A 14,746-nucleotide genomic window follows, 5' to 3' on the forward strand; every position below is an offset into this window, starting at 1 on the left:
TTAGGAATATCTGAAACCTAGAGGTTCGTCTAAATCTCGAAGTGAAAAGTTGTGAAAATTACAATATTTCTCTTTCGTATGCGAGAATTTAAAAAAATTCTGCGCACCACCATAATAAATCGTTTTAAATTTGTCAAATCATAAAAAAAAAGGATTAAATTTCACCGTAATGCTTTCTATCTGTAAAATCGCCAATAAAAAATGTGAATATACCTTAACTTCGTCGATTTCAATAGATGATTCTTTATTTTCTAAAGCTTTCTTATTTTTTAAAGGGGTAAAACAGAAGCAGCCGTGCTGTATTTGGCAATTGTCCGTAATCTCTACCAACCTCTAAGTTAAGCGCCTATTTTCTACATAATCACTTTTTTCTAGTAACTTGAATCGATTCTTTTGAGGTCTTTAACGCTCAATGGGCCATTCCGAGAAAAGTGGTCAACGACAGAGAATAACAACAGTGGTCATCGATCGGTCAGCATGACGTCACTCCTAGCCTTAATTACACTCGGTGTGGGGGCGTTCCACACAAATAAGTTCTTTCAATCTTAAGCAGGACATCTTATACTGACATGTAGTTCTTGGCCTTTTCTTAATTTTTTTTTCCATCTACCTCACAGGATGAATGTATTTCTAACAGTCATTTTACGTTAATCTTTGTAATTTTTTAGGTTAACGGAAAAGAGATTATTTTACCATTTTTTTTATGCCCAGCTCTATTTGTAGAGATTTTTTAAACGTTCTTTTTAAAACATTTTTAATACTACGTGGGTGTTCGATAAAACATAAGGTCAACAGTTGTTCCTATTTATAGATGTTTGAAGATAAAAGATCAAACATACCGAATTAATTTTTGTGATAACAACGATTTTTTTAAAACATATTTTGTGTTATAGAGCGAACGATATATATATATATATATATATATATATATAATTGATTGATAAGCGCGGCACAAAAGCAGAAGTAAGAAAGAAGAGCAAAAAGGGTCGAAACAAATGATCACTAGTCTTATATAGCATAGGATTTCCGTCTTATATAGCATAGGATCACTAGTCTTATATAGCACACACACACACACACACACACACATATATATATAAGCATTATTTTATGTGAAGCAGAATGCAGTTTCGAAGACAAATGAAGAGGCTTACACACACACACACACACACACACACACACACACACACACACACACACATATATATATATAAGCATTATTTTATGTGAAGCAGAATGCAGTTTCGAAGACAAATGAAGAGGCTTTTGATTTCGTGACGTCGTTTTATTTCATCTTGGAGAAGCACGTATTATTTACAAGCAGGAGCGACGAGCAACACACACAACACAGAACGCGACAGAAAGAAATGAGGAAAAAGCTCTTGAACATTTTTTCCCTGGTCTTATATAACCTGAGATATTGATAGGGAAAGTATTTCTCCATAGTGCTTATATATAATGAGATTTCGATAGGGATTTTCGCTACACGCGCCGAAGAGGCAGGGAAAACACAGGAATCTTTTTAAAAAAAGAATGTACTTATTGGACATTTTTCTAGCCCTTCATTCGGAGTGTGGGAAAGTTAGGCTTTTAGCCGATTCAGCAATTTTACAAATCTTTTCTTCTAAGTACAGAAAGTGGAATTATTACGATGCCTACGATGATTGCTCAACATGGAATCTTCCCCAGGTGATTATGCAAATTTGTGGCAACCAATGATATGAAAAGCGTGTCTGCAAGCGAATATGTAAATTTCTGAAGCCTCATATAAGGCTAGAAAACAAGTTTGCCGAGAATGAGACGCGCGTTATTCGCTAAAAAATTTTCTGTGTAATGTGCGTATTCGTTGGGGTTCTGAAATGAGCAAATATTGGATCGAACGTGTTTTCATGGGGCTGATTTATCGTGAATTGCAATCATATCACAGTGTGGGGAAAAGAATTGGGCAATTACCACAACGTAAACGGCACGGCGATCAAAAAACATGCGTATGATTTAAGGAAACCGGCATTGTGTTGGACAATGTGCTAGGGATAATGTGAAGGGAAAAAAGAGATGCGTGAAAGAACAGAACGTAATGCTCAGAAAATGAAAGTTTTTGAATGACAGTGACATCCCATTCTTGCATGTCATAGACAAGGTAAACGATTATTGGTTTATTCCGGATAGTGCTAGATCTCACAGCGCTCTCAAAACTTCGATCTCTTAGCTGCGCATTTTCACGATGGACTGATCGAGTTGGATTCCATTACAAAACAAAAAATGGCAGTTTCGACATATTGATTACTTTTAATATTGTTCTGAAAAATCTAATTTATACCATACTGATTTGGAACTTATTAGTTAAATATGGAGTTAGATTATCCTTGCTCCTTGCTCTTTTATTTATCAAACGAAACAAAATTTCTCAGAAGATTGGTTTCTCGAAAGAAAGTATTCTGAATTTGTATCCACAAGTGGACATTGATATAGATGAGAAAACGAATGTTCTCAGTTTAAAATGAGTGGCAGGAAATGATTGCAACTGCGTAGAATTCAAATTTTGTGGACAATGAAAAGATAATGAGAGAAAAAAAAAATCTTATTTGAGGATACTATAATAATACATAAATTGTGAGAGTTTATTTGATGCTTAGCATTAATTTTAGTTTATTTGCTTCAAACAACAGGAGTGTATCTAATTTTGAACTGTATTGATCTAACACAATTAATTAATTATAAATGTCCATTATATTAGCGTTAGTATATTGATGTTTGAGACTGTTTATGAAATTGAGTTATATAAGTCTTAAAATAATATTTAAACGTTACAGATATATCATAACATTAACATATATTTCTTTAAAAATTAAAATAAATTCTAAAATATATTCAAGCCATTTTCGTATTTTATTCGATTGAGCTCTTACATGATGAGAATAGAAAATTCAATAATCATATCTTCGAATTACCTTCAAAATAATTAAAATTACTTACCAAGTTTCTTTTTCCATACCGATTTATCTTTCCTTTTGTCTTACCAATATTTTCCGAATCGATGCTATATAGTCAATGAAATCACGATTAAATAGGTTCATAAGGGGAAAAAAATTGAGTTTTAATTTTTTTAGCGAAATGTATGAAAATTGACTATCGTTGTTTGTGATTTAATTTCGCACTAGAGCAGGGGTGGCGAACCTTTGTGAATCAACTAGCCATTTTTTTCTAGATAAATATTTAATGAAGTATAGACATGCCGTCAAATAAAGTTGACTTGTGATTATTGGGAAAATAGTAATATTAAATACTAACAACTCAAAACTCTTTATTTGCAACGAAAAAATACATTTTGCAGTGTTTAGTATAAATGTTTTAATTATAAGTGTAATTCAAATTAAAGTAACGTTAGTGTGACTTCTGTTGTTGCAGATTAGATGACAAATAACTTGTATTAGGATTGTAAGATGTTACTTTTAACAGAATGCATGCTGAATTGAAGTCGTCTGCCAAACGGTTTCTAAGCGAATCTTAATGTTATTCATATCTGAAAATAAAGACTCACAGGCATAGGTGGATGAAAATATGATTAAAATAGCATGAGCAAGCTTCTTCAAACATTTAATTGTATCTGGAATTGAATTATATGTTTCCAAATTTTCGTTACTGGCATTTTTACTTATATTGCTTGTTAATCTTTCTGTTTAAATCAATTCCAACTTTTTCTTTGTTTCAATAAATTTTTGAATTCATATTGAACTAGACAGGAAATCAATTAGTTGCATTTCAAATTCTTCAGTTTCCAACCAATCGAATTGGGACAAGTTCAGTTTATCAAATGAAGTCACATGCAAACCGCTTTGACCGGAGGCGTGCCCAAAATATTGTGTCGCGTGCCATTGGTTTGCCATCCCTACACTAGAACTTTCATATTAAATCTGAGCTTTGCAAAAGCATACATCAGATATTATTATTGTGGAATTAATTTATAAAAGAACATGATGCGGCTGAAATAAAAACTTGGAATTTATCAAAATGTAAAAATTCGTACTAATAAAAACTTTGAATTTAAATGTTTTTCCGGAAAGAATGGGAGATACATTACTTTTTTGAAAAAATTTCAAAATGAAAAAGATAAAAAATCTTTTTTGAGAACAAGATTCTATTTATGTGCTGAGATTCGTTGAATCTGCCTTTTAAATAATGTTATGAAAAAGAAAGTTTCGCTAGTTGGTGAAAAATTACTTTTCCAATAAGAAGACAAGGAACATTTATCCCTTTAATGGAAGATTTATAAAATTTGGTATCTAAATTAACAGGTTTACAATTTCTACGAGATCTGTTGAAGATACATTTCGTAATTTTAAGTTAAGTTTATTAGATTGACGTCATCCATTAATCCACATACAGAACTACTCTTTATTGACATTCAAATAAGGTGGATTTCAAAATGAAATCTCCTGACCCCCCCCCATCCCAAATCAAGATTTGACCGTCAAACTACTTTAAAAATTAATAAAGCCAACGAATGGTAATATCAAGTAAGAATGAAAGAAATATTTTAAAGAAAAATTACCTCAGTGCAAAAGTAAATTTTAGTAAATGTAATGACCCGTCTTTAGTTATATCGGAAGGAACCTTGTAATTTTAAGCATAGCGCTAGAGTAGATTTTAACTATGATACATTTTTTTTAAATGAGTGATATAGTATGTTCATTTAAATTAAGATTTAATGTTTAATTGAGACTTTTAAAGTGATTTCTTTTATTTTTGTTCAAAGCTCACCCTCCTCGCAGAGATGATCCAATTCGTCGGAATGTTTATTACCAGGCGGCGACAACTCTCAGTTTACCCGGAGTGGTACCAGAATCCAATTTCGGTGAGTTGTCACACCAGAATATACCGATTATTGTTTCTAGTTTTCTTAAGTGATATTGCATGAAAAATAGATTTACGCAAACTGTAGGTGAGTTCTTGAGACCGAAAGAAGAATAGTAGAACAGAAAAAACAATATTTGTCTTAAAATATTGGATTGCAATTCATTGATGGCATTAGAAATGTTCTGTTAAAAGTCAGCTACTGAAAAAGTATTGTCTTGTGTAGCTGTGAAATAAAACTGGGAGCTTCTAATATATCATCCTACTTTGGTAATATTGCATAGTAACTGAAGTACTTATGTGAGGCATAGGACAAAGTGCATATAATGAAATATAAATATTGTGTAATAATGTATAATGATATATAATGAAATATACATATATATATAAAAGTGTATATAATGAAACAGAGGATATATTTGGATCTGAGGCTCAGTATGCAGGTTTCTTGGAATTTTGTTACAGTAAATTTCTTCTCTATGAAGACAGAAAGAACATTATTTATCTAAGATGCTGAAATCTCAATTCAGTGAGATTGTCATAATCACTTTATAACAAACAAGTTAGCTATTGAAAACGCAATGATACTTGTTGTTTTGAAAAACGAGAGCTCTTAATCTAATTCATTAAGAGCTCTTGATCTGATTAATAATACTATGTGATTTCTGAAATGAATAGAAAGATATGCCTGGAATTGGAATTTTTAAACTTGTCATCTTGTCATCTGATCCAGTGATGTTTTTTTTTTTATTTGAGAGGAAGAATATTACTTGCACTAAAAGACAGGATATTCATAGAAGGATTCATTGATAATTCATAGATTCATCAATTCATAGATAATGTCAAACACTTTTTAAAAGATGAGTCAGATGATTGAAACGATTCTTATTGCTTCGAGATAGAACTGACAGTTTGTAGCCTAATTCATCTCTCTAATTTTGGTAATATTTTATGCTAAGGGAAGTAATCAGTTGGTGTATTGGATAAAACACATATAACGAATAAGTGAATATGGATACTGGATCTATAGTTCCATATGTACCATATATACCACTCGCATTTGAATCCATTGAATTTCTTCTCAACGAGAATGAATAAACGAAACAGTTTTGGTACCGAGCATTTTTTTGATTGACAGGGTTTTTTTATTATTATAAAATATAAATATGAATGAGGGTTTTTTTCTGCCTATATGAATTTATTATAAATGTAAATTCTATAATAAATATTGGTTCTCTTGTTGTAATCTATGTCCCTCTTTTAAAAGGGGACGGTCGGTGGAGAATTCTTCTTCCCTTTTTATACAATTTTTCCTCAGAAGGAGCTGAAAAAAGTAAGATATTATATAAATATATAGAAAAATTGGTTACAATATATAGAAATAAAAAAAAATAGGTCCAAGAAAATACTTGCCTCTTCCGGCCAGTTTTCAATTCCATATATATATATATATATATATATATATATATATATATATATATATATATATATATATATATATATATATATATATATATATATATATATATATATATATATATATATATATATATATATATATATATATATCGTTAATAAAACCTTTTTATTCATTTCATCCACTCAAATTCAAATACATTTTTTTTAAACTTGTAGTAGATGACACTTGATGTTAATACAGTTGATGTTTTTTCAAATATTAATCAATTAATGAAATTTGTCCAGTAATTTCTATTTGGTCGCCTAATCCCTCGCCATGTCTCCAAATGGTCGCCAAGCCCTGAGATTACTGACGCAACACCCGATCATAAATAATATAAGAAAATAAGTAGGGATTCAATTTAAAAAAATTTGCCACTTAATATTGTAATTCTGTTATATATATATATATATATTAATTGCAATTATTTAATAAAAAGTAACTAAAATAATTTTTTTTGACCTAAGTAGGAATTGACTTAAGAATTTTTTTTAATATTTATTGCTTGTTTTTATTTCTACTGATATTTGCTTTATAAGATTAATACAATAAGGTTTAGCAACCATTCCAGGAAATAAAAATGTAGTTTTCTCTCTCTAATATAGAAATATTTTAATAAGAAAATGGAATAATATTCAACAATAGACTGAACTGGCAATTATTGATAACACAATATTGTATGTCATCTCTAGCATTCAAAAGGAATGTTGTAAATTTCGAGTCCTTTATAAACAGTCTGTCGCTTCCTCCAGATGTGTATTACGAAAATACCATTGATTAGAGGGTAAATAGGAAAAAAAACACTTTTTAAACGATTGTATAAATACTGTTAACGCTTTTTGTTTCATAGAGAAAAATTTAGCTGATTCAAAATTGTGTTTTTATAATTGAAAATAAATAATAATTTTAAATAATTTTATATAATAATTTTAAAGTAATGTCTGTATGCCTTAAATTTAACATAATTCAGTAAAAAAAAATGTAATTAAAATGAAGAATTATAAAGATGAATGAAAAATCTGGTTATAGGCATTTTATTAGGTATAAGGATTAATTTTTTTTTTTTTTAATTTCTTATTCATAAGAAAACTAAAGTTTGAAAAGAATTCTTCAATTTTGCAAAGATATTAGAAAAAAAATTCAGAAAAAGGGTAATTTATGATAAATACTTTTGTATCATAAATTATTATTTTGTTTTACGTTAAAAAAAAAAAAAAAAACCTTTGAGGCGGAAAGCGGAAGTAGATTCTTTTTTCCGAAAATACGTGGGGGAAAAATCATTCTACCTTTGTCATTTCAACGTCCGATTTAATAAAAATGGAAGTTATAATGTGTGGAGAATATGGAAGAGAATTCGTTTCACGAGAGCTTTCTAATTCCATATTATGACGTAATTTTTCTTGCAACTGATTTCTACTACTTTATAATATTAATACAAATACGATGAACTATTATTCTAAGATTCTTGGGTTAAAGTCAAAGGTGGTATTTGTTGTTGGTACAAGTTGGTATAACCCAAGAATCTCGGAAGTGGTTTTATTCCAATATTCTTGACCTAAAGTCACAATTACGGGTTGAAATTCATTTTTCAGTCTGTATTTTTTAAAGGACCACAACTATTAAAAATTTTGCATAAAAGTTGTTACTTATGATAAGATAATAATTAATTAAATTTGTATTGTCTTTTTTGGTAAAAGAGTTACGGGAAAATGAAGATTTTCACCCCCTTTTCATTCTCCACCATACCTATTTCGAACTGGATTGCCCGTATATAAATTTTGTCGAGATATTCATCTTCCTACAACATAATCTTGCTAGCATAAATCGAATCAAAATTACTCTAATAATTGTGTTTATTGGATAGTACAAGCAAATATATTTAGTAAGATAGAGTTATCATAAAGAGTTATGGGAACAATGAAGATTTTTACTGTCTCACCTTTCTCCTCCTCCTCCTCCCCCATTTCGAAATGGATTGCTCGTATATGAATTTTGTCGAAATATTCACCTTCCCACAGTTTATATTTTGCCAACTCAAAAACAATCAAAATTACCTTAATAGTTGTGATCTCAAGATAGTACAAGTAAATTTATAAAAATATTTAAATGAGAGGTGATTTCCGATTTTACTGAATGTGGTCGAAAAAACATAACAGAAATTTTCTCAAAATTATATTATGGGATCTACAAAATTAGGTAATTTTCGAATAAGAAATCCACCTAAAACTTGCCATGAAAATTGGTTGCTTGGGACCATTTAACAGAAATTGCAGAATCACAAGAATTGAATTGATGAATTCTATTCTATCAATGATCCAGCGAGTGCGTTTAGCTGAAGCACATTCAATCTATGGGCATTTCAACATTCCCAAATTTTTTAAGAGTTCGCGCTTTACTTGTGGAGATCAGTACTGTTGCAATCTTTTTCATTTGACTTCCATAAATCCATTATAAATACTTTTTTTATCTTTGAAGAAAGAAGTACTAATGTGTGAAAAAGTTAAAAAAAAAAAAGAGGCCTTTAAATTATGTATCTAATAATTATTAATTTAATTAATTAAATAATGTAGATAAATAATTTAATTATACCCTAAGGGTAATTAATTAATTAATAATCCCTTTTTTCAAATTCAAATGAACTTTTCACCTTTTGTTTGCGTATGCTTCATGATTAGTACTATTTTGATGTCTTTCAATTTGTTATACATCACATTAATTAGGATTTAAATACCTTTTTTTCCTCAAAAAAATTATCTTGCTCATGTTTATTGATAGCTACAGTGTGTATTTTCAGCTACCGCTATCAAAAAAAGAACTGTCTGTTTGCTTCAGGCCACTCATTCGAAACGATTCTCAAACCAGTTATCAGCATATTTTTGTAGCCTTTGGTTCATTTTATTGAATACTTTTTTTGCATATTGAATTTTGTGAAACTATGACGTCTATATCTTGGATTTGGAGGTCATTTTTTTTCTGATTAATGACATTGAATATATCTGATTGCTCAGAACAACTACAATACATACAATAATAATGGAACAAACTCTTTGGTACACAAATAATGAAATGAAAAGCTGTTATAATCGATACAATTACCATTTTCATAATTTTTTTTATAAAATTGTTATGAAAAATAAGTATTTCCTTTGCTTAAGCATAAAGTTAAGAATAAAACGGACAATAATAGAATCGGTTATTTTTTCTATTTTTCATTGAATAAATAACAGTTGTTTTCTTGTAAACAAAATAAACATAAGATAAATAAAATCACTTATCGTAAATTTTAGTCTAGATCAAATTTCAAACTGTTGCCACAAGCTTCAATATACGTATACACAAGTTCGTTTCATTGTATTATCTAGGTAAATTAGTAACCATGACAACTCAGATCCTACACTAGATAATACTTTGTTCGATTTATTTCCATACAAATTGGCATTTGTTGCTGTTGTAAGCGTTTAAGAAGAGTTATAAATATACGACCAGAGGGGGCATCCACATATATCTTGGTGTTGAATATAGCACTGTTGAGGGAATTTTTCATTTAAGAAAAGCATCGAGAGAATACATAAGTTTCATTTCTTAAAAAGTGGTAGCTAATTTAGTACCATAAGATTTTTTGAAAATTTAGTTAGACGTCCTATTTTGAAATTAGTAGAGGACTTTTTTATAATGGGTCGTTGAAAATCTTATACAATAACATTTTGCAAATTTTCACGTTTCTACAGCAGATATGGACAGAATTAAGAGGGTGTAGGTCTATGACACAATTTATCTTCTGAGGGATCATGCCTAGAACTTGTGTTCTCGTTACGGAAAGCACCACCCTATCCCCTTGACACGAATATTCATTTAAAAAAACGGTAATAAAACAGCATTTTTTATTAGTAAAATTTTACTAAACCAGGTAATTGAAGTTAAATTATTAAAATGATAATATATTTATATTATCTTGCTGTGATGATTTAATCTTATCTGGTATAGCATGTCTAGCCGAACCATAAATTAGAGATGGATGGTAGAAAAAAAAAAAAAACGATAGCATACGTTTTTCAGTATCTGAAGAAGAAATATGACCACTAATTTATATATATATATCTACGAATAAGTTAGCTTTATAGGAGACTTTTTAAGGGACATTGATCTCCATTTGAGTTTGACATGGTGGAAAATCAGTGAATTTTCAACTACCCCATTTAAACGTCCACATCCGTCAGTCAATCAATTTATAAATAACGCTTCTAAAGAGACTATTTAGAGGATAAAAAGTATAATCTTTTTTTAATACATGTTCCTTAGATATGTCATGTATTAACAAACGTGACTTTTATTGAGAATAATACTGTGTAGAATAGGGAAGTCAGCCATCTAACTCTCCGACCCGCCACGAAGGCACACGGATTTAAACCATAAAAACTGAATGACCGGACAGCAATATTGGCGGAAACTGTGGTTGAGTCCTAAGGGCCGTCACCGGCCACGGTACAACCCTCCCCGAAGGAAGTACGTCCCGCCATCGATGGGAGGAGTCAGATCCCCCACCTATTAGTGTACCCTCCAGGGTGGCGAGATCCAACCACCATGCCGGAAGCGTCTCATCCTCATTTCGAGGTGCCCCCCCGGGGGTTTGTAGAATAAGGAAGATTTAACTCTGAAATATAAATCAAATTTCCTTTTACATATTAGATTTTTAAAATAGTTCGATTGTTGATGTTCTAAAAAGAATTTTTACAAAGGCTTTTTTTTTTATCACTAAGCGACTCATGAATTTTGAGAACATTATTAAATATCGGCCCTTTTTATCCTCGGAATTTAGTTTTGCTGTTATAATTCTGTCGTTGGTAATCATCATCATTTTATCATAGAATCCTCCGTTCCTGCAACAAAATTATGATAGGATAAATAAAACACAGTTTTACTATTCAGATATATCTTGAAAAGGCACACACTAATTATTACGTTACATTTCACAATTTATATAAAATTATACTTCTTTCGCGACCAATTGGTTCACAGGAAATATTGATTGCTCTTAATTTAAATTAAATTCTGTAGACATGGCCTGATGTTCAAGATGCTCTTTACAAGAAAAACGGTTATCCCATGAAAGTCGATTGCCACGACATCTTCATAATAGTAAAGAGTCCAGGTGATCAATCTATCCAAATTTCATATCCTTGTAATGTAAGCGTAATTAGGTACACCCAAAAGCATTTGGTTAAATTGAACCGTCAGAACGCCGCGACAGCAATAGGTTAGAATATGGTTCAGTACTAAGGACCAAGTCACGATACAACACCTCCAGTAGGAGGCATGGCCCATCATCGGCAGGAGGTAACTCAATTACGCTCGGTTACTAATCGATTACTCGAAACCAAATACCATACTGGAAACTTTTCATCCCCACATCTGAGGTACTCCTGAAGGAATGTCATTTCTTATAATTTCATTTTCTGTTTCCTCTAGTAAATTGCTCAGAAAATTAGCAAAACCCTTCTTTTTTAGCTTTCAACAATGGAAAAAATCGCGCGATTAAATATTTTCTGAAGCAACGATTATTTTAAAAACCAGCGATTAAATATTTTATGTATATTTTTTGCATGATTTTCAACATTCATTGCAGTAATAAAATGTATTGCAAAAAATAATGGGAGAAATTTTTTAAAAATTGTCAAAATTCAGAAAAAAAAATTGTATGGCAATAAAATTTGTGTAATCAAGAAGCTACTTTTTTAAAATTTGAAAATGGTGTAAAAATTAGAAATGTATTAAAATATTTAGGAATTTATAGTGTAAAAATATCAATGTTTTGCTTAAGTTTTAATTAATTAAAATTTTAAGCAAATAAATAAATTAAATTAAAAACTCGATTCGACATGCACAATCCCATTTATCACAGCGATTCAAATTTGGTGTCTAATATTCTGTCCTATAAAACGCCGGCAAACACACACAAACACACAGAAGGTGAAAGAAGAGGAGATAGGCAAGCATTTTTTAAAAGTATAAGAGCGCAGTTCGGAAAAGAAATTGTCTGACAGAGAAAAAATTTCTTACCTGATCGATCGTGAATATCTTTAAATGATAATCATATGAAATATTATGTTAAATATCATTTTTATGATAATTCTGAACAGTCTGCAAACATTATTTTGTGTCTTTCGTGTATGAAAAGCGAGGCACTTTTATTAGCTCAAAAAATCATATCTAATGAGATCTATGTGGTATCACCTGCCTAAATTTCGTCACATACTATTTATACAGGAAATATTTGCGCAGTATTGTACATGGGGCATATAAAGAGAAAGTGTTGTAATAGTCAAAAAATCCAATCTTGAGATTTTGGTGATATCCATGTTTTAGATCTCCCTGAGTTCAGAACATATTTTTGAAATTATCTTTATAAATGGGAACTAATTAAAACTAATGAATTAAAATAAATATCTAAAAATTTATCAATATTATTGTGCATATTCTTTTGACAGAATATGCACCTCAAAATGTTTTTACTACAAATTTTAACTATTTGCCCATTAAAGAGTTAAAAAGCTGCGTGCTTATTAAATGAAATTTGGTAGGTAATCTTGATACCATAGCTATAGACTTAAGCCAAATTTTAAATCCAACCAGTCAAAGTGAACAGATCCGAAGTCCGTACTTGATTTTTTTCATTATACAGGAAAATTAAATCGAAAACCTACCATACTATACAGCGAGAAGGTCGAGGGGCAAACATTCTTTCTGATTTCAGTTGTTTTCAATTCTATTGAAACTTTTTGGCATGGATATTTCTGAACTACTTCTGTTATAAAAAAAATTAGTGCAGAAGTTTTCTTTATTAATGGAAAATCTAACATAAGAGGAAAAATTTTGTGGGAAATTTGACTTTACTGTTTTGTTCATCATTTAATTATGCTGTTATGCTGTGTTGCTCAAGAAAAAATACAAATGAATGTTTTTTTACTTTACTTTTTTAAAATGTGTATCATCATTTATTTCCCCTCATTATGAGTATAATCTAGAGATCATTTGCAACTAAGTATTGAGCTGCAACATGTTATACGTACATTCTTATCTTTACTAGCAGTAGAGCGTAGACTATTGATTGCATTCTGGACACTTATAACATATTTTATTAATTTTGTAGTTATCGATGTGAGGTATTCGGCTATGTCATATTTTATTTGCATACTGTTGTATAAAACCCCATAGTATATTGTATAAAGAAATATATATAATGTAATGGTATCTCTTAATCTAACTTAAATTCTAATTAATTCCCTGCTTTTTATCTTAATTTAGTCCACATTAAGATAATTTTAAAATGTTCTCTTATTTCCTGATCCAATTCCCATTTTTTTATTAATTATTTTTAATACATGCTCTAGAAAACTGATGACTTAAGCATTTTCTCACATTTCGAGCGAGGGGATAAAAATCAATAATGCTTTCAAAATTGTTTTAAAGATACCTAAGATTTTTTTTCCTAAATCTGCATGTGTCAAAGAAATCCCTATCAAAATCTCATAGCGAAATCACTGAAGGGAAAAATTCGATCTCTTTTCTTCTTGTGTCGCGGTGTAGCCTGAGGTATCTCTTATCGCTTTTTCGTTGTGAAAATTATACCTCTTAGGATGAAATAAATCGGAGTTAAAATTCCAAAAGTTCCATCGGCCACGCAATGTTAATACATATAGATATATATAGAGAGAAACCGCTCTTATTACTTATTGTCGAATGACAGCAGTCAAATGAAAACAACCCATCATACAAATTTCAGATCGCTTCAGTAAACCTTTTTACAACTACACTGAATTGAAAGCTTCATTTAGCTAATTAAAGGAGTTGGAAAATGCTAATATAAATGTTCTAGAGAGGGTTTGTGGATCACTAAAAATTCCATTCAGTCAGAGGTAAGAAGATATAAAAGAAATCAAGAAATATGCAATAGAATAGATAAAAAGAATAGATCAATGGAACAGGCAATAGAATAGATCCAATAAAAAGTTTAATCGAGTGCCAAAATAGGCTTAACCATCGCAGATGGATAATCGCAATGGCTTGAATACATACAGATACAATACGCAATGACTTGAAGAGAGAAATTGCTGTTCATATCTTCCAAAAAAATTATATTACAGAAATGGTTTTTATTTTATCTTAAGAATAAAAAAAAATTACTCTTTAAATAATATCAAATGCATTTTCATACGACCTTCCCCTTTAATTTTACTAATATTATTTTTTTTAAAATTTAGTTTGAAATGTTATGACGGAATTCAATTATCCATCAAAACATTCAGTCTCTTGCTTTTAATTCTATAGTAGGATTTTCATATCTGCTTTCATTTCGTAGTATATGTACGTAGTATATTTTAATATGCAGGAAATTGATTTCATTGCATTCTTGTTTTTCAGTCACAGCAAATAACA

The 14,746-nt window shown here is 30.1% G+C and overlaps 1 protein-coding gene across 5 annotated transcripts in view; it reads left to right on the forward strand.

The window, feature by feature from the left end:
• Window positions 1-14,746, forward strand: part of LOC129983575 (uncharacterized) — a 146,092-nt gene that overhangs the window by 115,343 nt on the left and 16,003 nt on the right. For 3 of the 5 annotated variants that reach the window (XM_056093104.1, XM_056093103.1, XM_056093105.1), the window contains 2 exons: window positions 4,757-4,855; window positions 6,122-6,187. In XM_056093104.1, coding sequence (XP_055949079.1) covers window positions 4,757-4,855; window positions 6,122-6,187 — 165 coding nt within the window. The remainder of the gene's footprint in view (window positions 1-4,756; window positions 4,856-6,121; window positions 6,188-14,746) is intronic. The other 2 variants (XM_056093106.1, XM_056093107.1) reach the window with 1 other exon arrangement.

The sequence above is a fragment of the Argiope bruennichi genome, chromosome 9, assembly GCF_947563725.1.
Source record: "Argiope bruennichi chromosome 9, qqArgBrue1.1, whole genome shotgun sequence".
In the NCBI taxonomy this organism is placed as follows: Eukaryota; Metazoa; Arthropoda; class Arachnida; order Araneae; family Araneidae; genus Argiope; species Argiope bruennichi.